At 46.9% G+C, this 22127-nt stretch overlaps 1 protein-coding gene across 1 annotated transcript in view; it reads left to right on the forward strand.

Moving 5' to 3' along the window:
- Window positions 1-227: 227 nt before the first annotated feature.
- LOC147712045 (uncharacterized) overlaps window positions 228-22127 on the forward strand; it is a 133897-nt gene continuing 111997 nt past the window's right edge. Inside the window, exon 1 of the mRNA XM_086920284.1 lies at window positions 228-400. Within this exon, the coding sequence (XP_086776410.1) occupies window positions 301-400 (100 nt within the window). The 5' untranslated portion in view covers window positions 228-300. The remainder of the gene's footprint in view (window positions 401-22127) is intronic.

Genomic DNA, 22127 nt, shown 5'->3' on the forward strand with positions numbered 1-22127 from the left:
AGCCAACTATGGGAATTTAAAAAAGGCCGAACAGTGTATGCCGTAAGACCTCGGATCACATTTACCTCCGAAGATCCGCTGGTTAGTTGTTATGGTGGGGCACTTTTGAGGAGTGTGCATCATTGCACAGCCACACGCCGTATTTCTACCGCTTGCACAGCCAGTACACTTTCTAACGAATCAATTCAAACCAGCAAATGGAAGGAGCGCCGCTCTCTGTTGCCAAGGGTAACAGATGCTGGCCGGTGAAGTCACACGTCCGCGCGCCGTCTTTCTGGAGGGGGCTGTCTACATGGCAGAATGAGTCTGAACTGCACTGACAGCGCTGCAGGGCTGGTCCCTCGAGGGAGGACAACAATTGGAAGGCACGTGAACCAGGACCTGCGGGACGCTTTGCGAGGTGAGCATTTCCCGCCAAGACGCTCTCTCATAGAGGTAGCTCGGGTCGCCACAGGAGTGGGCTGCAAACTTTTTACAAGCCTGGTCCCTCTTCTCTTTAAAAGAATGTATCCGCTCGCCTACCGTGAGACAGCATTGCAGTGGTGCGTGTTTCCATTTACTTCAAGAAACATTGGCAACAATTGTCATTTGAGGTTATCTAGCTTACTTTTTTAGTGCACCCCTATGGAGCACGATAGGGCAGTGGTCTTAGAAAGTGGGTTCGCAGAGGGGTAGCTGCCTGTGGCATAGGAGGATTAACGCATCCCCGGCCACTTCAAATGTTTGCTTAACTATGCAGTTATGTGTGTAACCTATCACATCTTAAACGTGTAAGTGTAAAAATAGTTAATGAAAATTAAATTTTGGCAAAATGTCAGAGTTTCTTAGTCTATGTGGCTTTCGTGTGTGCAAACCTTTTCATATTTCATATGGTTAATTTATTATATGAAACAGTAATCATGGCTTTTTGGACTATTCCAGATGCCCGACTTCCGATGACACTTCGCTGGCAGATGTTGCAATATTTTAAGTTGCCTAATTAGATTGCGATAATACTGAATACCAATTGTCTTGTATAGAAAATCATTGCATGTCTTTACTAAGGCATTGCGCAAAGACAATTCGGCTATTTTTAGGGAAAAAATTAAAAAGAGCAAAATAAATGTTTATTACTTATATGATAAAAATGGAATAACCCGATGTTTGCCCCTTCAGATTTAAAAATAGGAGAAAATATATATTCTCCGTTTGTTATCATGAAAAAATACTATTTGCTGTATCTTTTGACATCGTATAAAAGTTTGGAGAAAAAAGCTTGCTCTGGTCCCTAAAACACTAGTGCACATGGTGCGAATGGATGTGCCCTCTTTATCTAGGAGCAGTGCAAAGATCCTTTAATGTGGCCCAGTTCATTATTACTTGCCGCGGGGGCCCATGATTACGAAACTCCTCCTGGTTTCGGAACATGATGCTTTTTTCGAAAAACATTACATTGTTGTGAAACGGAGCGCTGTTCTGTTACAAAGAAAAGGCCCATTCTTGGAAGTTGGCATCTCCGTGCATGCATGTGATTTGACTCCTAATGAGCTCCCTGCAGTGTTACGGCCCATTGTACCCGAGGCCTGTTCCAGCTCACACCCCCTCCCCCAGCATAGATGGTTCATGCGGATTTGATGATTCCTCTTTTTCTGTCTTCAGAGCTAAATTCCGATGATCCCTTCAAACTGTCCACACCGTGTACTCGTACATCATATGTGGTTTAATTGGTCAAATTCTGCAATAGCAAAAGAGTGGCCAGCTAAATCGAAAACCATAGAATGAAATGCCTGTGGGTCCAATCAAAATAATAATAGCCTCTTAGATTGCTTGCGTCACAAGCAAAGGTGGCCTTTAAAATAATAGGTGTTTTTTTAACCCAATTCAATGATCTTTTGATCTTCTCAGTTCTGGAGAATGAAATTTGCAAGTCTGCAGGTTACATGTGTGGTGTGTGTGTGCAGATCTATGGGGCGCCCTCACATTCTCTCTGCCCAGCTTCGGCGATCTTTTCAAACACACTTGCACACCGTGCTACTATGCCGGAGTGTGACTCCGAGCGATCAACTTCTTTTTATTATACCCCTCCGGTCACGCCAAGGTCCTGGATTTACACCTGATCTCCATCAAGAGAACAGAACCGCTATCTTGTTACATCCCTCCCTGTTGGACTTGGCCCTTTTTGCAGGGTCATCCCTGAACTTTGTGCCTTCCTCCTGTATTTTGTCTGATCTGTTTTTTTTTTAGTTTTATGGCTCTGGGCACTTTACCACTGCTGATCAGTGCTAACGTGGATATGCTCGCCCTATAATAAATTGATGTATGGATAAGTGACTCCATGATTGGCTGGTTTGGTTTACTTGTCAGACGCTAGTACAGTGCACTGAGTGTGGCCAGGGCTTGTAAATAAAATGCTGCTGGTGGGCTGGCAGCACTAGTTGTGCCACCCACAGAAGCAGCCTGTAGAAGTGTGTCTCTGCCGTTGAAGAGCCTGTGTGCAGTCTGGTACTGCCATGCTGACTGGGCAGGTGCACCCACTTGCCACTCTCTCAACCATCCCTTTTCTGCATATTAGTCACCCCAATGGTAGGCCCTAGGGCTGGGTGCATTGTAGGTAAAAGGTAGGACATACCCTGATGTGTGTGGTATGTCCTGATAGTGAATTACAGCCATTTTCGTGTTTCACTATTGCAAGATTACCTGTTCCCCATAGACCAGAATGGGCAGTTTGATTATAACATGTTATACTCCTAACTGACTCAGGGAACTAGGTAGAAATTCGAGTTTAGTATGCCAGAAGTCAGAATGATAAAATACACCTTTTAGTGAAGTTGGTTTTAACATTCTGTGTTTGAATATACCACTTTTAGAAAGTAGGTATTTTCTTGCCTAACTATCCAAGCCTGCCTCTGCTAGGTTGTGTATTCCTTGTCTGGAGTTTGAATGACAAGGGCTGGGGGATTCCAGGAGACAAGGTGAGTCAGCACAAGGCTGAATAGAGAGATCTACATGTAGAGTGGTGGGAGGATTTGCACCTGAATTGGGCTGTGACTTCCCTCCACCATGCTAGCTCCACCTCCTGTGGTGTGTCTGATGTCCCTGGCCTACACTGTAAAAGGAAAGAAGGAGTCATGTAAGCAGAGTGCTCCAGGACTGACCAGAACTGTTTTGGACTAGGCAAAGGCCTCTCTGCCTTCAGAGGACAACGGATTTGCTAGTATTAATGTTGAGACGCAGACCCAAGAACTTTAGGTCACTTTTGGGAAACAAGAAGAACCTTTGCTGAGGAGAGGAACCACAGAAATTGAGCAGGAGACTATCCCTAAGCTGAGTGCTGTTTGGGGGATTTTGCCTGCAGTGGTTGCCTGACTATCAAAGAAAGGAGAAAGGACTTTGTGCTACTTTCAAATCAACTTGTAAAGGATCTCCAAGGGCTTAAGATAGAGCTTGCCTTCTGCTGAAGTCTCAGGGACAACAGACTTCACCAACCAGCTCCCCTGCCTTCCCTTGCTGGGAATTGAAGTCCCTGCTGTTGAGCTGGGCCTCCTGAGAGACTGTGTGCCGCTGGGAGCTCAACTCAAGACGATAAAGCATGTTGCCGCCACAGCCGTTGTCGTCGCATCACAGGAGAAGAGTGTCGCCGTCGCATCACCAGAGAAGCGTGCAGCCACTGCCGCTGTCGCCATCACATCACCCGAAGCGCCTCGCATCACCGGAGAAGAGTGTCGTCGTCGCAGCAGATGCCGTTGCATCACCGGAGATACATGTCGCGGGGCTTGTTGTGGCTCAGAAGAATCGCTGAGTTGCTGAGCGGCCGTCGGGCGTGCATGCATCATTGTCGCATCAAGAAGAAGACACAATTTTGTTTCGTTGCACCAATCTTCATCGCATCTGCTGCTGGTTGCATCGCCACGGAAGTGCAGTAAGAAACCGACGCATCACCTCCCCACGCGGCGAAGAACCGACGCATCCCCTACACAGCAGTAGGGACCCAAAGCATCACTGTTCTTGCGTGTAAGGACCAGACGCATCACCTTCCCTGCAACACTTTCATTGTATAGTGTTACGCATCCAAAGGTACATTGAACTCAAACTGTCGCATTTTACATCTAAAGAGAACTAAGCTATTTCTACCATTTTTAAATGTATTGTGAATTTTTGTCATTTGTGGTCTTGTGTTAAGTCTATATAAAAATACTTCTTTTTATACAACTTGTGGGGTGTCCATCTGTAGTGTTGTAACTGAGTTACTGTATGCGTTCACAAATGCTTTTCACACTGCCTCTGAGATAAGCCTGTCTGCTTCTGCCAAGCTACCAAGGGGGTGAGCAGGGGTTATTTTAGGAGTGTACCTCCTTACCCTGACTAGACGCAAGGGTCCCTCTTTGGTCAAAGGTACCTACCTCTTCCAACTAGAGACCCCCAAATCTAACACTCCCCAACTTGGTTTTGAAGATCAGAGTTCATTTCACTCGACATACAAAGTCCTTGAGTCACTGGCTGGGTGGTGGATTGGGCCGGAGGCAGTATCAATGAGATTGACTGCAAATTGGCAGGTCACAGGCAGGAGGATCACCAGGCACATCTTCTTGCCGGTTTCTCTTTCCCTCACATTCCGGCCAGCTGGCAACTTCCTCAGTGTGATCCAAGACAAAAGGTGGAGATGGAGTTGTAACCTTCTTGAAACATGAAACATTTCTTGCTATTAGATATTGCCTTTTCTTGGCCATCCCCATAGTTCCATCACTTCTGATGATGGTACAGATCCCGGGCTCATATGGTGTTCTGAATTTCCATCCAGGTCGGCAATCTTTGATGATGACAGAATAGCCTGGAAGAAGTAATTTTGTATTCGCCCATTCGGTGTTGACAGGCTCTAATGTTTCGCCACTCGCGGCATACTTGGGTTTTTTGAACAACATGAGGCGGCGGGATAGCAATCCCACTGTGGCCCATTGAACATCAGGGCCCAAGGGGCCTGCTGAGTTGTGCAGTGAGGAGTGCTCCTATATTCTCTAAGAAATTATTGTAGGTGATGTTCTGGGTCAGCTTGTTCAGTTGTGGCGATGCAAAGCATTTGGTTCAGCGTGTGCATGAACTTCTCGACCTCGCCTTTGGCCTGGGGCCACTAGGGAGTGATATGACTGTGACATATCCCTCGCTGTTTGAGGAAATCAGCAAACTCTGCGCCACGGAACCGCAGTCTGTTGTCACTTTTGATCTCCACTGGTAGGTCAAAAGTGGCAAACACCTTCTCAAAGACGAGAGCCGCGTGGATGAATGCTGGGGTGTCAATTACTTCCTCAATGTTATACTTAAAGTAGGCGTCTACTAGGACAAGAGTGGTACACCTGAAGGGCAAGCTCCCAAAATCCAGGCTTTGGTTGGACCATGGGTTTGTACATGGTTCTTCGGTGATTACCAATGCTGGCCTTTCTTGCGCCCCTATTAATTGGCATGTGTGACACTTACACACAAGGGCTTCAACCATTTCTTCTAGTCCAGGGAACGACACCTTTTCTCGCTTCTTTGACTTCATTTTCATGGTGCCTTGGTGTCCTCAGTGCGCTAGCTGCGTGACAAGGTGTCTCAGGGTCTTTGGGACCACGATGCGAGATCCTCACAGTAGTATCCCATCCTGGGTGGTAATGAATTAGTCTGGCCCTCCTCCACATCTTCATCAAACTCTCCTTGCCTTTGTGTGTCCAATCATTCGATTCCCAGAGGAAGTCTTTCCATGTGGCGCTCTGCACAGAATTGCATACACAGAGGATAGCAGGGTCCACCTCAGCAGCTTCCTTGATATCTTCCAGGCTGAGTGCTTGGGGGCAGGCAGCACTTGAGATCATGTTAATGTAGTCTTCTGCTCCGTCAGGGTCGTCGTGAGCCTCTGAAGGTGTGGGGTGGTGCAATAGGAAATCAGCAGGGTTTTTCTCTCCGTGCCTGTAGATTACTTACATCTGGTAATGTTGCAATTGGATTGCCCACCTCTCGATCCGTGGGTGGGGAGCCAACCCTCGAAAGAGAAGGACCAAAGGCTGGTGCTCAGTGACAATTTTGAAGGGTTGTCCGCTTAAGTACAGGAGGAAATGCCTGCAGGCCCACTTGATCGCCAGGCCCTCTCGCTCGATTTGCATGTAGCGAGCTTTGGCTGGTGTGAATGCTTTGCTCACGAAGGCCAGTGCTGCCCACCGCCCTGGCTCTTGTTCCTGAGCTAGTACTGCTCCAAGCCCAACAGGACTGGCATCTACCAACAGTTCTGTGTGCTTGTCAGGGTGAAGTATATGAGCGTGGCATTGTTGAGGAGGGCATCTTAATTTCTTTGGAATGCATCTTCTTTAAAACAGCCCCAGTTTCATCGGGTGCCAGTTTTTGTGAGGGCCCTCAATGGTGCGGCAAGAGTTGCAAGGTTGGGAATGAACATCCCACAGTACATGGCCATCCCCAGGAAGCTCCTCACTTTTGAAGGTGTGTTGGGGTCGGCGCTCATTTGATTGTTTGTGACTTGCGGGGGTCTACTTGTATTCCATCTTGGTTGAAGACGTACCCAAAGAACTCAATGGATGGGTGAAACAATGAACATTTGTCTCTGTGTAGCGTCCCTCCATGTTCTTTGAGGTGTTTGAGAGTGGTTTTCAGGTGTTTGTGGTGCTCCGCGGCAGTAGGTGAATGGATGAATATGCAATTGCTGATATTCAGGACGCTGGGTAGCCCAGGCATGGTATCGCGTATGGTATTTTGAAATACTTTGGCAGCCGATGAGATTCTGAAATTCAGGCGTTTGTATCAGTGCAGCCCTAGGTGGGTGCTGAAAGTGGTGATGTATCGGCTTTCCTCTGCCAGTAGCAACTCGTGCTATCCGGCGTTGAGGTCCAGCCTTGAGTACCATTGAGAACCGTTGACGTCCGCAATGATATCGTCCATGGTGGGCATGATGGGAGTCGCATACTTAAGCGGATTTTTCCAGGTTGTTTGGGCTTTTCTACTTTGGCCATTGGGAAGACCCATGAGGTTGGCCCGAATACCTTCTCTGTCATGCCTTGTTGCTTAAGCCTCTCAAGTTCCTTCTCCACCAATGATCGGAGATGGAATGGGATGTGGTGATGTATTAGTATCACTGGTACGACAGCAGGGTCGAAGTGGAGTCTCCGTGAGGTGTATTTGAGACATCCCTTTGAATAACTCAGGAAATTGTTCTAGCAATTCGTCGATTTGGTTCTACTGCACGCTCTAGGCGAAGGATACCAGGCCAAGGACTTCTGCCGTGTGGCTGCCAATTAACGTGTCGGGTTCCTGGTCAAGAACATGAAATGGTTTCATGACTTCTCAGTCATCAGACTGTATGGGTACTGACATCCGCTCTCCAAGGGGTAAAGGGAAGTGACTCCTGAATGCAAATATTTTGGTTTGAGACGGCTCCAGTTGGGGTTTAGGTTGAAGGCAGTTGTACTGTTGGACTCTCATAACGTTGACTGAGGCACCGGTTTTGATAATGGCTTTCACTTCCGATCCTGCTACTCAGATGACACATGTCAGTTTTGGCCTTCTGCAGCGTTTCAGTTCCCTGGTGAAAGAGATAAGAAAAGTCTGCTCTTCGTCTTCTTATGGGGAGGAGTCTTCGAGGTGACAATTCTGTTTCCCTGACCATCTGGAGACATCTAGGTGCGCTAGGTTCATGAGTGGCAGCTGGTGCTCTCTCTTCGTTAGCGATGTATTGTCTTTGGGTCCATTTGCTCTGGATCTTTCTCCTGCAAACTGATGCAAAATGATTGTTGATGCCGCAGTTGGAACAGGCAAAAATAACAGCTGATGGACAGAATGCAGAACAATGTCATACATTCACCCCAGTACAGAGATCTGGGACTAAATCCATCGTTTTTTTGCACTCCACACCACCCCAGTTCAGAAATGCCACATGCAAATCAGCCTTGACCCTGTCCCTCATAGGAACAGTCCAGCCCGAACTGTAAACAATGTCTTCCCTGGACCGGAATCAAGCAAGATGTGAAGATCTTCCAGATGCAGAAGCATCTCAGGGATGCAAGAAGTTCTCAGTGCGATGCGTGGACTGCAGCGGCGACACCCTTGCGATGTGACGGCAGCAGCTCCAGTGGTGGCACTCTTCTCCCACGATGCGTGAAGCTTCTGCACGATGCGACAATTACAGCGGCGACATCCACGATGCGACGGCAGAAGCTCCGACTGCGGCACGCTTCTCAGGGATGCGAGGTGCTCTTCTTCGATGCGGTGCAGTGAGACAGTTCCAGCGGTGACACCCTCCTTCAGAGTTGCGACGGCAGGCTCAGCGACTGCAACACGCTCCGACCTTGTTGCGAGATTCTTCTTTTGATGTGGTACAATGCGACAGCTACAGCGGCGACACCCTCCTTTGGAGTTGCGATGGCAGCAGCAGCGACAGTGACGCGCTTCCTCTTCATTGCGGCACGCTTCTCTCCGATGCGGTGCAGTGCAACAGTTCCAGCGGCGACACCCTCCTTCAGAGTTGCGACGGCAGGCACAGCGATGGCGACAAGCTTCTTCTCCTTGAGTCGTGCTTCCAGCTCCTTGCGACACGCAGTTCCTCAGATGGCCCAAATCAGCAGCAGGCACTTCCAAAGAACTCTGGGGAGCTGGGGGGTTTAAGTCTGTTGTCCCTGCGGCTTCAGCAGGAGGCAAGCTCTTTTCCAAGCCCTTGGAGATCCTTCACAAGTTGAAAGCAAAGTACACAAAGTTCATTTCTCCTTTCTTTGGCAGTAATGCAACCACTGCAGGCCAATCCCCCAAGCAGCACTTCAGCTTGGGAATAGTCTCTCTTCAGTTTCTTCAGGTTCCTCTCCTCAGTAAAGGTTTATTCTTGTAGTCCAAAGTGATCTAATTTCATGGTATCAGGGTCCAAATATTTATACCCCAAAATCCTTTGTTCTCTGAGGGGAGAGGGGCCTTTGCCCAGTCAAAACAAGTTCTGAAGCACTCTGTTTACCAGACTTCTCCTTTCCTTTCATAGTGCAAGGCAGGCACATAAGACACCCCACAGGAGGTGGAACCAGCATTGTGGAAGGCAAGTACAGTCCTGGAGCACTTTGTTTACAGGACTCCTTCTCTTCTTTCAGTGTGCAGGGAAGAGACGTCAGCCGCTCCCCAGGAGGTGGAGCCAGCATTGTGGAAGGCAGGCACAGCCCTATTCAAGATTCAGGTGCAACTCCTCCCTCCGATCTAGATGCAGATCCCTTTATTCACCACTGGGTGACTCAGCCTGTCTCTTGGAATCACCCAGCCCTGTCACTCAGAAAACCTGACAAAGGAATAAACAACCTAGCAGAGGCAGGTTTGAATGGTTAGACAAGCAAATATCTACTTTCTAAAAGTGGTATTTGCAAACACAGAATGTTAAAACCAACTTCACTAAAAGATGTATTTTATCATTCTGAGTTCAGGCATACTAAACTCGAATTTCTACCATGTTCTCTGAGACAGTTGGGATTATAAACATGTAATAATCTAACAGCCCATTCTGGCCTATGGAGAACAGGTAGCCTTGCAATAGTGAAAAACGAAAATGGCTGAAATTCACTATTAGGACATGCCACACACATCAGAGTTTGTCCCACCTTATACTTACAATGCACCCTGCCCTTATGCCTACCATAGGGGTGACTGATATGAAGAAAGGGGAAGGTTTCTGGACTGGCAAGTGGGTGCACTTGCCCAGTCCGCATGGCAGTGCCAGACTGCACACAAGCTCTGCAATCACAGACCTTAGACACATTTTACAAGGCTGCTTCTGTGGGTGGCACACCCAGTGCTGCAGGCCCACCAGCAGCATTTGGATTTACACGCCCTGGGCACACTCAGTGCACTAGACTAGGGTCTGACAAGTAAACCAAATAGCTAAACATGGAACCACTGATTAATACATCAATTTACAATAGGGAGCACTTGCACTGCGGCACTGAATAGCAGTGGCTCGTGCCCAAAGCATCTAATACCAGCAAAAATACATGAGGCAACAGCAAAAAATGGAAGGGAGACCCACGCCAATGGTGCCAGGTCTAACAGTGACCCAAGCGTTCCACTCCCTTTTTTTAAACCCCTCCTTCCACACCTGGCCAGAGGTTGTCCTGGATTTACAATCGGTCTCTGTCAAGAGAACAGGGCAGCTAAACTATTACAATATGCAGGCCTCTGAAGTGGGCACTTCACTCACTAACCTTTTTTCCCAGCAGCGTCTGCTGATGAAATAGACACTTCGGGCCAGATGTGGGTAATTTCCATTTACCGATTTATAAATACCGACTCATACCGAAACGGTATTCGTGAATCGGTAAATGGTATGTAGGTAAAAAGTCGGTAAAAGATACCGAATCGGTATGAGTAGGTAACCCAAATCGGTAAATACCGATTCGGAAAAATCAGAGTCGGTAAATACAGAGTCGGAGAAACGCAAGCATCCCTATGGGCCACATGGCCCATAGGAATGAATGGGATACACCGACTCGGAGAAAACCGATTCGGCAATTACCGATTTGTTAATTACCGATTCGGTAATTACCGATTCGGGAGTTTGAAACACGCCATGTGAGCCTGCCAACCAATCAGGGACAGCCTACACACCCCACAACCAAGGCCCTGTGAATCCAACCAATGAGAGTGAAGCACCCCACTACAGTACCTGGGAGTGGCCATACCCATGCAGGTGGAAACCAACAGAACAAACAATTCTTCAGAGGAGAGAGGAGCAGAGCATCCACAGGCAAGCAGAGTGACAGAATGAAGGCACAGGAAGGCCAAAAGAATGGTGGTGAGAGGAAAAGGAAGATAAAGTTCAGCCCAGAGGAACTACAGGTGGCTGTGGATGAAATAGTAAGCCACTACAGCCAAATCTTTGGGAGACAGTCTCTGCATGTTGCAGAGACTATGAAGAGGAACATTTGGATAGCTATTCAGGCCAAAGTCAATGCAATTGGTGTCACCCACCGGGAGATTGAGGACATTAAAAAGAGGTGGTATGACCTACGCATCGTGACGAAGAAGAAAATTGCTGCCCAGAAAAAGGATGCTGGTGTGACTGGAGGTGGCAGGAGCAAAGCACCAAAACTGACACCGATAGAGGAGCTAGTTGAAACCACCATGGAGCCAGAATGCATCCATGGGATAGGAGACCTGGATAGCACAGCGAAAGCAACCAAGAAACAAGGTAAGAGGCATGTACCCACATCCACCCCCCAACAGCCCAACCCCGTACCCCACTGTGTACGCACAACACACTGCAGAAGAGCTCAGACTTTGTGGCAGCAATGCATCATGGTAGACGTAGTCATGTATACATAGATGCAAAGTACACCACACATAACTAAGCAAGGCATGCCACACACATCACCAAACAAGCAATGTGCACTGTGCAAAGGTGTGCAGACTATTTATTTAAGAACCACACACAGACAAACAACAACATTGACCCTATGTCAATTTGATTCCACAGGAGAGTCGTCAGGCAGTTCAGCACCGCTGAGAGAGGAGAGGGCAGCACCAAATAAAAGAGGGGAGAAAGAAAAGAGGAAAAGTTGTCACAGCGCAGGTGAAGGAGGAAACGATCCCTCCCAGGAGCCCTCATCTCCAGACCCACCCATTACACCTGTTCCAATGTCCCCTCTGTTGTTTGGATCTCCGGACCTCACAAACACACCCAGAGCAATGTCCAGAGGGTCCATGCTGGGAGGGGAAAGTAGCCATGCGGAGCCCCAGCAGAGGATCCTGCAGACCTCTGAATCAGAGGATGAGGAAGATGTCCCCCAAAAGAGTGCACCAGTGGCTGACTGGCCAAGACCACCGATTGCAGCAGGCGCAGCGCGCACTATTGTCCTTGGCAGGAGGGCACGTGAGGGTGGGGAGGGCCAGGAAGGGGAAAGCGTCTTCTGTGGCCTGGAGGGCACAATGGTGAAAGTACAGCACCATCAGGCCTAATCCCTGCAAGCCATGCATAGGCAGGTTCGCTGTATGAACACCAAAATGTCCAACATGGACAAGGGCATAGGCCAAATGGCATCTAGCCTGGAGCACATTGCACAAGGGATCACAGACCTCTCAACATACATGGGAGTTCTGTCCGACAAGTTGGACAGGGATCATCTCCAGCGTGCCAGGGAACGACAGTACATGCGCCAACAGACAAAGGCCATGAATAGGTTTACAACCAATACAGCACTCCTCTGCAGACGCTCTATTTCAATGCAGGAAGCAATAGTGCACTGCTGCACAGACTTAACACGGGGCAGGGGTAGAGTGACCTCTGCGAAGGAGCAGATGTTGAACTCCAACACAGGCAATGCTGGTGACACGGGTGTGGAGGAGACTGAGGGGTCAACCAGCAGGAGTGGCTCCAGTACACCTGTACCGGAGGTGCGCAGGAGCGGCAGGCACAGCCATGCTGAGTCAGGCACCAGCAGGGAATCTGAAGGACAGGCACCAAAATCCCGCAATGTAGTGCGAGGACGCAAGCACTGACCTATGCCGGAGATTGACTCAACTGCACACAGTGACGGAAACTGAGAAGGTGCAGCCAGTGACATTGACGTACATTCATGGATCCTCTTCAGATGTGACAATGATGATGTAGTGCTTATTAAACTACTCATGTCATGGAGTATACCTGTGCATGTGTCATACTTTACCTAGAAATATCGTCGTGTTATTTCTGGCGTCTCAATCTACCATCTAGTGCGGCTGGTCCTGTTGCCTGGGGCTCTGCATGTTCTTTGTCATCATCTATGTTCTCATGTTGTGTCAACTCCACCTCTGTGCCTTCCTTGGTAGCAAGATTGTGCAAAATGGCACAGGTCACTATTGTTTTCCAACACAGGATGGGGGTGTTCTGTCGCGCACCTCCACTTTTGTGAAGGCAACGGAACCTGCTCTTCAGGAGTCCAAAGGTTCTCTCCACTAAGTTGCGGGTGGACCTGTGTGCCACATTGTATCGCCTTTCTGCTCTGTTTTTTGGGTTAAGGTACGGTGTCAGCACAAAGGAACTCAGGGCATATGCACTGTCACCTGGGAGAGAACGAGAGGTACATGAGTTACATTCACATTGCACATTTAGCTGAGATCCATTTCAGGGTGTGTACAACTTTTTTACCTAGCAGATATCCGTCTCCAAAATCTCCATTCAGTAGCCGTGTGTATATTCCGTTGTTCTGGAATATGTAGGAGTCGTGCGTGCTCCCTGGGAATTTGGCAACTATGTCGGTGATGATGTTCCCTACATTGCATATTACCTGCACGTTGATGGAGTGCGTACACTTATGGTTTCTGTATATGTGTTCGGTGGCTGCAGGTGGGCATAGGGGAATGTGGGTGCCATCAATGCAGCCTATCACATGCGGGAAGTGTGCCAGTCCATAGAAGTCTGTTTTAGTTTTGGCAAGTTCCGCAGGTGTGTCAGGGAACTGTATGTAATGTCCCATTCTCTGAGTCATGACACTCAGGAACTTCCTGAAGAAACGGGACAGACAGCTCTGGGATACACCTCCTACTGCAGCTATCACACTCTGGTAGCTCCCAGAGGCAAGCAGGTGTATGCTACACAGCACCTGGACATGGGGTGGGATGACGTGGGCCCTGGGTGTTGGATGATCCAGGTATGGGTGGAGGTCCCATATTAGGTCCATGATGGTAGTGGGGTGCAGCCGGTACCTCTGGAGTATCTCAGGCTCAGTCAATTGGAACAGAGTGATCCTCTGCCTGTACACCTGCTCCTCCCTTTGCCATACCCTCAGACATGCAGCCTGTAGCCTTCGCCTCCTCGCAATCACATAGAGTGCCGCCATTTTGACAACACTGTTGCATTTTGGGCCCTTTTTTATAGCATGCACATGGTTACCACCAGCTTTCAGTACATGGTAAATACTGACTCTTAAATACCGAATTTCAATGAATTCGGTATTTTTGGCCTTTCCTACATCTCAATGGCCATGTTTTCCGATTTCCTATTTGCCGATTCGGTGAATAAGGACTCGGCAAATTACGTATCGGTAAATTACAAATCGGTAATTATGTACTCGGTAAATACGGAGTCGGTATTTTTCCGATTCATATTTACCGATTCGGTATTTTTTGTCACCTACATCTCTTTCTCGCTATACCGGTCGGTAACGGCCGATTTTACCGATTTTAGGCCGTTACCGACCGGTATTTGGCTTCCTACATCTGGCCCTTCATCTTCCCATGCTCCTGACTGCTGCAGCAGGACACAGTATATAATGTCTTCAGTTCAGTCTTTGCTAGCACTATGACTTCTCTTAGCATAAGTACGTTTTGATGTTTTCAACAGTTCCTTAACCCCACATTTGCCACTCCATGATACATTTTTTTTTTTAAACATTGTGTACAAACTGTTCACCAGTTGCCTGCTCTGGGTACTGACAAGAAAAAACTAAGCAAACATGCACTTACATGAAAAGTGCCCACAAGTTACTGGTAACTAGTACCTGCAATAAAAAAATAAGCTAGTTATGCAGTCGCATAAAATTCATGCAAGTTATTGGTGTCATTAACACTTGTAGGAAAAAACTTTGGGAGGACATTGGATTGGAAAAGTGTGAAGCTCCATAAGCTACGCGTAGGTCAATACTCAGCAACTATGCAAGACTATGCTTGTAAAATAAAAAAGATTTCACATCACTTTTGCACATCTTCCGAAGCCTTAGGTACCACAGGCAGGGAATGAGAAATCTTACAGACATCTTTTGTGGATGCAAATACAGCAAAAACAATAGCACAGGTTTTGTTTGGTTGGTTGTTTTATAATGAATGAAGAAAACAGAGATCTGCACCAGGACAGCAATGTAGAATCCAGATGTTGAAACAACATTTAACCTGTCCATTGTGTACAGTTGTTTTTAATTGAATATTTGAGATTAACAAATAAATCTCAGTCCCAGTTTAAAAATTTTTTTTAAACTAAGTAGAGTAAACATATGTTGCACTGTTTGCTACTTAAGTTATAAATGAAGGAGAAAAGTGGTAGCAACTCATAACACAACATTTCAATTTTAAAAAGTGGAGTAATATATATTTTCTGGACTTCTTATGTAAACACAGACAAACAGTGCAAAATCTGTGAACACTATGAAAGTCCTTGGGTGAGTAGTTTTTATTTCATTTTCTATTTCAGCAGCAGTAAAATGATGAATATAGTATGTCCTGTTTCTTCACACTAGTTCAAATTGCATTATTTAATATGGCCACCGATGTCCTTGTAAAGGTTATAAAGAGAAGAAGGCCTGCTTCAATTCCACTCACATTTAAATATCATCAGATGCTTTAAATGCCTTTGTAAGGCATTAGTCCGATGGGCAGAACCTAGAAGACTTTGCAAATACTACATAGTGCAGCAAGGTAGCTGCAGTTCTGCTCATTTGACGTAGATATTCGCAAAGAGATTAAATGTAGGTATGCAGGCGGCCACACCAAACCTCTACCTAGTTTAACGGCAATTGATAAGATGTTGCAAAAAACTATTGGTGTTGTAGCTACTGCAATTGAAAACACAAAAAGAAGATTATCAATCATTACTACGATATGTCTTCCCCACCAAGGAGGGGACTACTCAACTATTGAAATCAATGCCCCCGATTCAAGCTCCTACCTATCCTCTTCTTTCACGGAGCTGCCCTGTGCCCAGGCTCCTATAGAGGCCGCCATAGATATTGAGGCTAACTCCCCTCCTTTGAATTGCCCCCCTCCCTTGGAAATCCCTGCAGTAAATAAACCGTGCCCCAGAAACAAAAAGGAAAGATTACCAAAAAAAATGGGTAAAAAGAATTTGGCTAATCACAACCTCGTAACACCAACTCTTAACACCCAGCAATTGACTCTAGGAGTACCGTGCTGGGTAACTAATTTGGTGGCTGATTTACAGGCCTGTTTGGAGCAGACTATTGCCACCCATATCAAGCCTTTGGTATCTAAGCTAGATAGATTGGCCTTAATTCTTAACAATATGGGTGTAGGGGCAGCTAAACCCGTAAATTCCTATGGGAACCTTGCTCCTCCCGAGCTCGGTGGTATCCCCCAAAATACACTTAGTGATAGGGCAGTGTCACCAGAAAACTGTTCTGCGCAGAACAAAAATGCAAGAGTTTCACCAACTATCACTGAGCCTGCACGCGCCCCGACCCCCCCCTCCCATTAATAACGCACATGGCCAAGGCAGTCAGGTTGTTGGAAACTCTATTCCTAACTCTGATAAATCTAGATCTAACCATAAGGAGGGTATAATTGGGAGTAAAAATAGCGGGTTAAGGAACAGAAATATACCACCTAAAGTCACCCAAGTTGAATTGCCAATTATAAACGTACCCCCGGAATCCCTACCCTACGTTGTAGTACTCACAGGAGTTCCACCTTTAAGTGAGGGGAAAAGAGAAGACCACACTGATCTAAAAAACAAGTGTATCCAATGGCTAAATGTAAATAGCCCATTACCTCCAAACGTTTCTGGGGAAATACTTGCTGTTAGAAGAATAGCATGGATCGGGAGGGGTCCTAAGACAAAGGTAGGAGATACTGTAGTAATTAACTTTAGGGACACCTTTGCTGTGGATTAGATTTGCAACATGCCTCCAGGTAGAACAAATAGCCAAATCCACCCACTACATCTGTCCCACTTCTACCCTGTTCAACACCTGAGATTACCCTATTCTAAAAGTATTCATCACAGCGGGGGCTATAGGGATCCAACAAACAGAATGCAGCAGTGGCGAACAACAGGGGAGGGCACACATTTATATAATTTCGCACACCCAATGTTAGCTCATAGGAACAGGTTTAGCGTGTTGGAGGAAGTGGATTGACTCCTATTGAATGGTAACTCACCACTACAATTTGCTAATGGAGAGTTTACCAAAGGAACTGTGGAAGGAATGTGATCCTACTACCTTCCCTGGAGAAGGCACAATACCTTACACTGCAATGAGGGAGGGAAGTGGAGAAACGGGGGAATTGGAGTACCAACAGGGGGCCCGGTCTCTCCCTCCAGAGGTAGTCAGTAAAGACACATGCAAATGTATCCAGCCTGGAAAAAAGGGATGAAAATACCCGGCCAAAGACCCCCATTAGCGTTAGCCCCCCTGCAAATGGACTAGGGGAACCACAAGGAACCGCTGAGGCAGTGGAAGGATGTCTAAAAATCCTTTCTTGGAATATAGCCGGGTTAAAAAATAAACTGCTCACGCCAGAGTGGGTCTCCTTTATGTCAGCACATGATATCTGCATGATGCAGGAGACTTGGGCGCTTGAGGGAAGTGTGAATCCCGGCTATGCAACTTTCGATATCCTATCAACATCTAGGGGCAGAGGCCGCCCATTGGGTGGTCTATCGATATGAAAAGGCACTCATTTGGGCACCCAGGCCACTCAAATACAAACAAATTCCCCAGATGTCCAATGTGTGCTACTATCGCCACAAAATAAGCCTAAGGTGGCCATAATCAACATTTACTTGAGGCCAGTTAAGAATGGGCAGGAATCAAGTACAATCAAAGCACTGGACATCTTCATTCAGGCACTAGACCCCTCAACCGCGATAATCCTCGGAGGTGATTTTAATTGCCAATTCGAGCCTTTGGGTAGTGCTGAGGTGTGGGAACAGGATGAAGAAGATTTGTTCTGGCACATTCCCGACCCCAAGATCCCTCCGGTCAGGGCATGGACCCTGTTGGTCCTTCAAATAAAGTCTTTCTCCCTTGCAACGTCTCTGCAGGCGTGCAACGGGAGGTTGGACCCTGATCGTCCAGGGGCAGCTACATTCAATAGGACAGACCAAACTGCCACCATTGACTACGTTATGATGGAAACAAAACACTGGGGCAGATTGAAAGAATTTAGGGTCATACTGAGGCAAGATAGTGATCACAATGCCTTAGTCCTAACTCTCAAGCACGGGTCCTTCGGACTAACAAACCCCGAGCCTAATTCTAATACTGTGGCCACACCTCTTATGCTAACGAACAACAGGTGAAGGGTTAAATGGCCCTATTTCCTGGATTCCCCTAGTAGGCTTGCTAAAATATACCAGATCGGTGTTCCTCGAAACATCGAGATGGGTGATTCGGCCTTAAACCAACAAGCCGTTGAAATACATAGGCAGTTAGCCATGGCACTTGGGGGGGTGTTTTACCCAGTGGGTGGAAATAAACGGTGTGGGGATAAGACACACCCCTGGTTTGATGATACCTGCAAGAAGGCAAAAAGGGATCTCTTCATAGCAGTTAAATCCAAAGACAGGGTAAAAATGAGGTGATCCAGACTGCTCTACAAAAAGGTAATCATTAGGGGTAAGAGAGAGTGGGAGGAAACAAGGTGGGAAGAGCTGAGTACCGTGCTCCTCCTAAAGGATGCCAAGTCATTTTGGGCCATAGTTAACTCAGGTATAAGAGGGGGAGGTGAGGCTATTTCCCCGAATATTGCTCCCTCAGTGTGAGAGGCACACTTTGGAGAACTCTACACAAGTCTTGAGTGTGTCGATCATGTTACCCTTGGTCTGAATCAGATGTTAGATGGGGCCACGGCCCTCCCGTCATTCCCATTCCCTAGACCTCTCATATGAGTCTCGACCACTGGGGGTCGTGGGCGCGGGATTACGGTTGGACCACCTGGATAAGCGGGAGGATATACCCACTGAAATCAGAGAGGGTATTTCCCTTAAGGAAGTGGAATCTGCAATTGAAAGACTTCTCCCAAACAAAGCCCCAGGCCTTGATAGATTGCCAGGTGACTTGTTTCGCTCCCAGCCTAAAATCTGGGCACCCTACCTTGTAATCCTGTTCAATGCGGTCCTTAGGGGTCTGACCTATCGGACACCTGGTTGGGACATGATACAGGGATGGATGGAGGAACATGAAATACTGACTACTCTCCAGGCCGGATTTAGATCTGGCATCTCGACCCTGGACCAAATTTTTAGACTCCAGATCCTATTCTGGAAAACTGCAAGAGTAGAGGGTGGCAGCCTCTACCTTGTTTTTGTGGACCTGCGGGCCGCATTTGATCTTGTGCCCAGGGGAAGATTGTGGAAGGTGTTGGAATAATTGGGCCTCCCGTCGTATCTACTCGACATCTTGATTAGATTCCATGCAGGGAACTACGCCCAGGTTAGGTGTGGAAGAAATGGGGGCCTTTCGTCCCGTTTCCCTGTATCTAGGGGCGTTCGTCAGGGCTGCGCCCTGGCTCCAATTCTATTAAGCCTCTACATCAATGGCTTGGTGGCTGCCTTAAATGGTGTCAAGGATAACAACGCTCCCTGGTTAGCTACTGGTCGGGTGCCCGCTCTGATGTTCGCGGATGACACTCTGCTGCTATCCCGAACGTCAACGGGCATCCAGCAGGTATTGGACGGGTTTGTAACTTTCTGTGCCTTGCGGGGACTGGAGGTAAACTTGGAGAAAACAAATTTTATGATCTTCAATCCCCGAGGCATACCCGCCCTAACCCTGTTCTGAACAGCACCCCCCTTGAATGGGTGAAAACCTTTGTTTACCTTGGTGTTACGTTGACAGAGGACTTTGATTGGGGCCACAAAATATCTAAATCTGCCCTGACACTCTCTCAGATTATAGGGGGTATTGGTAAACTTCACAAATCATCGGATTTCAAACCTGTTGCTCCTGTCCTTGAGATATATAGACTCCAGGCCAGGACAGCAGCCATATATGGCGCAGAACTCTGGGGACACAAGAATACACTGAGCCTCTTAAAGGTGGAACAGTCCTTTATGAGAAATTTGGTGAGTCTCCCTCAGAGTACACCGCTTGCACCCCTGCGACTGGATCTGGAGTCAATTAGGGAATTGGTAGCCGCACGACTTCTGCTCTACTGGAGAAGGCTCTAGTCTGTACCCGATCTCTTAGCCTATAGAGCGGAATTTCTTGAGGTTTGGGGACAAATAAAGAACAAAAATATTCCCTGGTTATCCCACATCAAGGCTCTTTCCCATTACGTAGGTTTGCCCCAGCTATGGGAGACCCCGAGCAGAGCTGCCCGAGGTTACTTAGATCAGAGTTGCTGGCCTATGTGAGATATCAAAACACCCATGAACTAGAGTGCTCGACAACCCTGGGCAGGCTTTCTACTGCATTTCTGTTGGTAAAAGTTGATTCTCAGAGGGAGGAATTTCTAGATCTAGTGCAACCCCCCCCCCTCGCAAGGAAATTATACACCCAACTGAGACACGGCTGCCTACCCATTAGGGTGTTTACTGCTAAATGGGCCATTACTGATGAGGGAACCTGCCCAGCTTGTAACTGTACCCGAGAAGATGTTGTACATGTCATGTTTTTTTGCCCGGCGTACAGTAAAATACAAAATGTTGGCTGATCCCCCCTATGTAGAAACTTGGGGGCATATTATCAAGGGGGTTTATCTCCGCTTTTTGGGCTTTAAAAGCCAAGAAAGCGGAGATAAAATTATCTCCCTATTACCAAGCTGTCGCTAACACCAGTTAGTGACAGCTAATAGGAGATAGCGACCATCTTGGGCCCCGCTTTGCATGTCAGTGATATTTATCACTAATGACATGCAAAGTGGGCGTGCCAAGATGTTAGCGACTGGAAACAGTCCCTAACATCGCTATCTCCTATTACCAACTTTTGGAGATATTCGCGCTAAGCGCGAATATCTCCAAAAGCTAACACCTGCCCTGAGCAGTTCTTAGCCATGTTATCCAATGGGATGTGGATAACATGGCTAAGAGCATTTGCTCGATAATGCATGAATATCGCTGACTTTTCAGCGATATTCATGCATTGCGGCCGTTTTTTATCGCATTTGCGATAAACCTTGCTAATAGCAAGGTTTATCTGCGATAAAAATCGCCGATGTGCGGCGATAATTTTTGTCTCTAAACAAGTTAGAGACAAAAATTATCGCTAGTTGTTGGTAATATGCCCCTTGGTACTTAGGCAATGTGTGCAGGTGTGTAGGGTTTTAACATATTATACCTCCCCCCTCATTGTCTTTGCTGTTTTCCGTTTCTTATATGGTATGTGTGCGCAGAAGGAAAGGCTTTATTGAAGGTCGAATGGAAATGACTTGAATTAACTGCACCCCTTCCTCCTTGTTTCTTTTTAATATACCATTTTATAACCTGTGTCCCTTTAGATAACTTACTGTGTAATAACTTTTTACTGTATATTCCAACTGTTTATATTTATGGATTTTATTATTGTGCTTTGTATGTATTTTATCTGCACTTTTATGGTCTACGACCGAAATATAGTTATCAAAATAAGATTAAATGTAAATGAAGACATGTAGTACCACTGCCCACAGCTAGACCCCCTCACATTTATTAGAGAAAAAAAGGCTAAAGTTAAACTCTGAAGTAATTAATTCTCCCACGGATATTCAATGTGGAGATGTAAGGCTTCATTGCCAGTATTAGTAACTGCATGACTTTACATAGGTTATATAGATGCAAAGCCTCACGGTTCGCAACTCTGCATAGTTTTCTTATGCATCATTTCTTATAAAATTCTTTAAAACAACTGATAGCTTTGCAAAACGTACAGCTATTCGTGACTTAAAAACAATTCGTGAAATCACTATGTAGGAAGGAATGAGGAGATTCTGTCACCAACCACTGCATCCCACCCATTCGACCATCAACATCCACCCTCTGTCTAGTACAGCACATCATTAGCCCTGTCGGGACTGCTAGATGAGCTAGCCTGCACCCTATCAACCAACCTTGATGCTGCATTTATGTCTGCCCCTCACACACAAAAAGGACTGGTCCCCCAGATTGTCCTTCTGTCTTGCTATCTACAGCACCTGCCAGCTGTGTCCTGTGAGCAACTGAATGCATGCAGCAAGTGACTGTCAGTTTCTGCTTTCATTTCAATTATGTCTCGCTCAGGGACATTATAGATCCAGGAAATGGTGCATGACCAGGCCGGACATCCCTTCCCATTCCACATTTTCCTGCTTCGTCATGGCCCTGGGCAGTACATCGATCAAATGAAGCAAGAGATGACAGAAGCAGGCTTCACATGATGCCAGTAGGAGCACAGATACATGCAAAGGAAGGGAGCAAGGGTACTTTTATCTAGCCATTGCATGTTGGAAATAAAATGTGAAACTGCCTACCAACCATCGGCTGA

This window comes from Lissotriton vulgaris, chromosome 5, assembly GCF_964263255.1.
Source record: "Lissotriton vulgaris chromosome 5, aLisVul1.2, whole genome shotgun sequence".
Lineage (NCBI taxonomy): Eukaryota > Metazoa > Chordata > Amphibia > Caudata > Salamandridae > Lissotriton > Lissotriton vulgaris.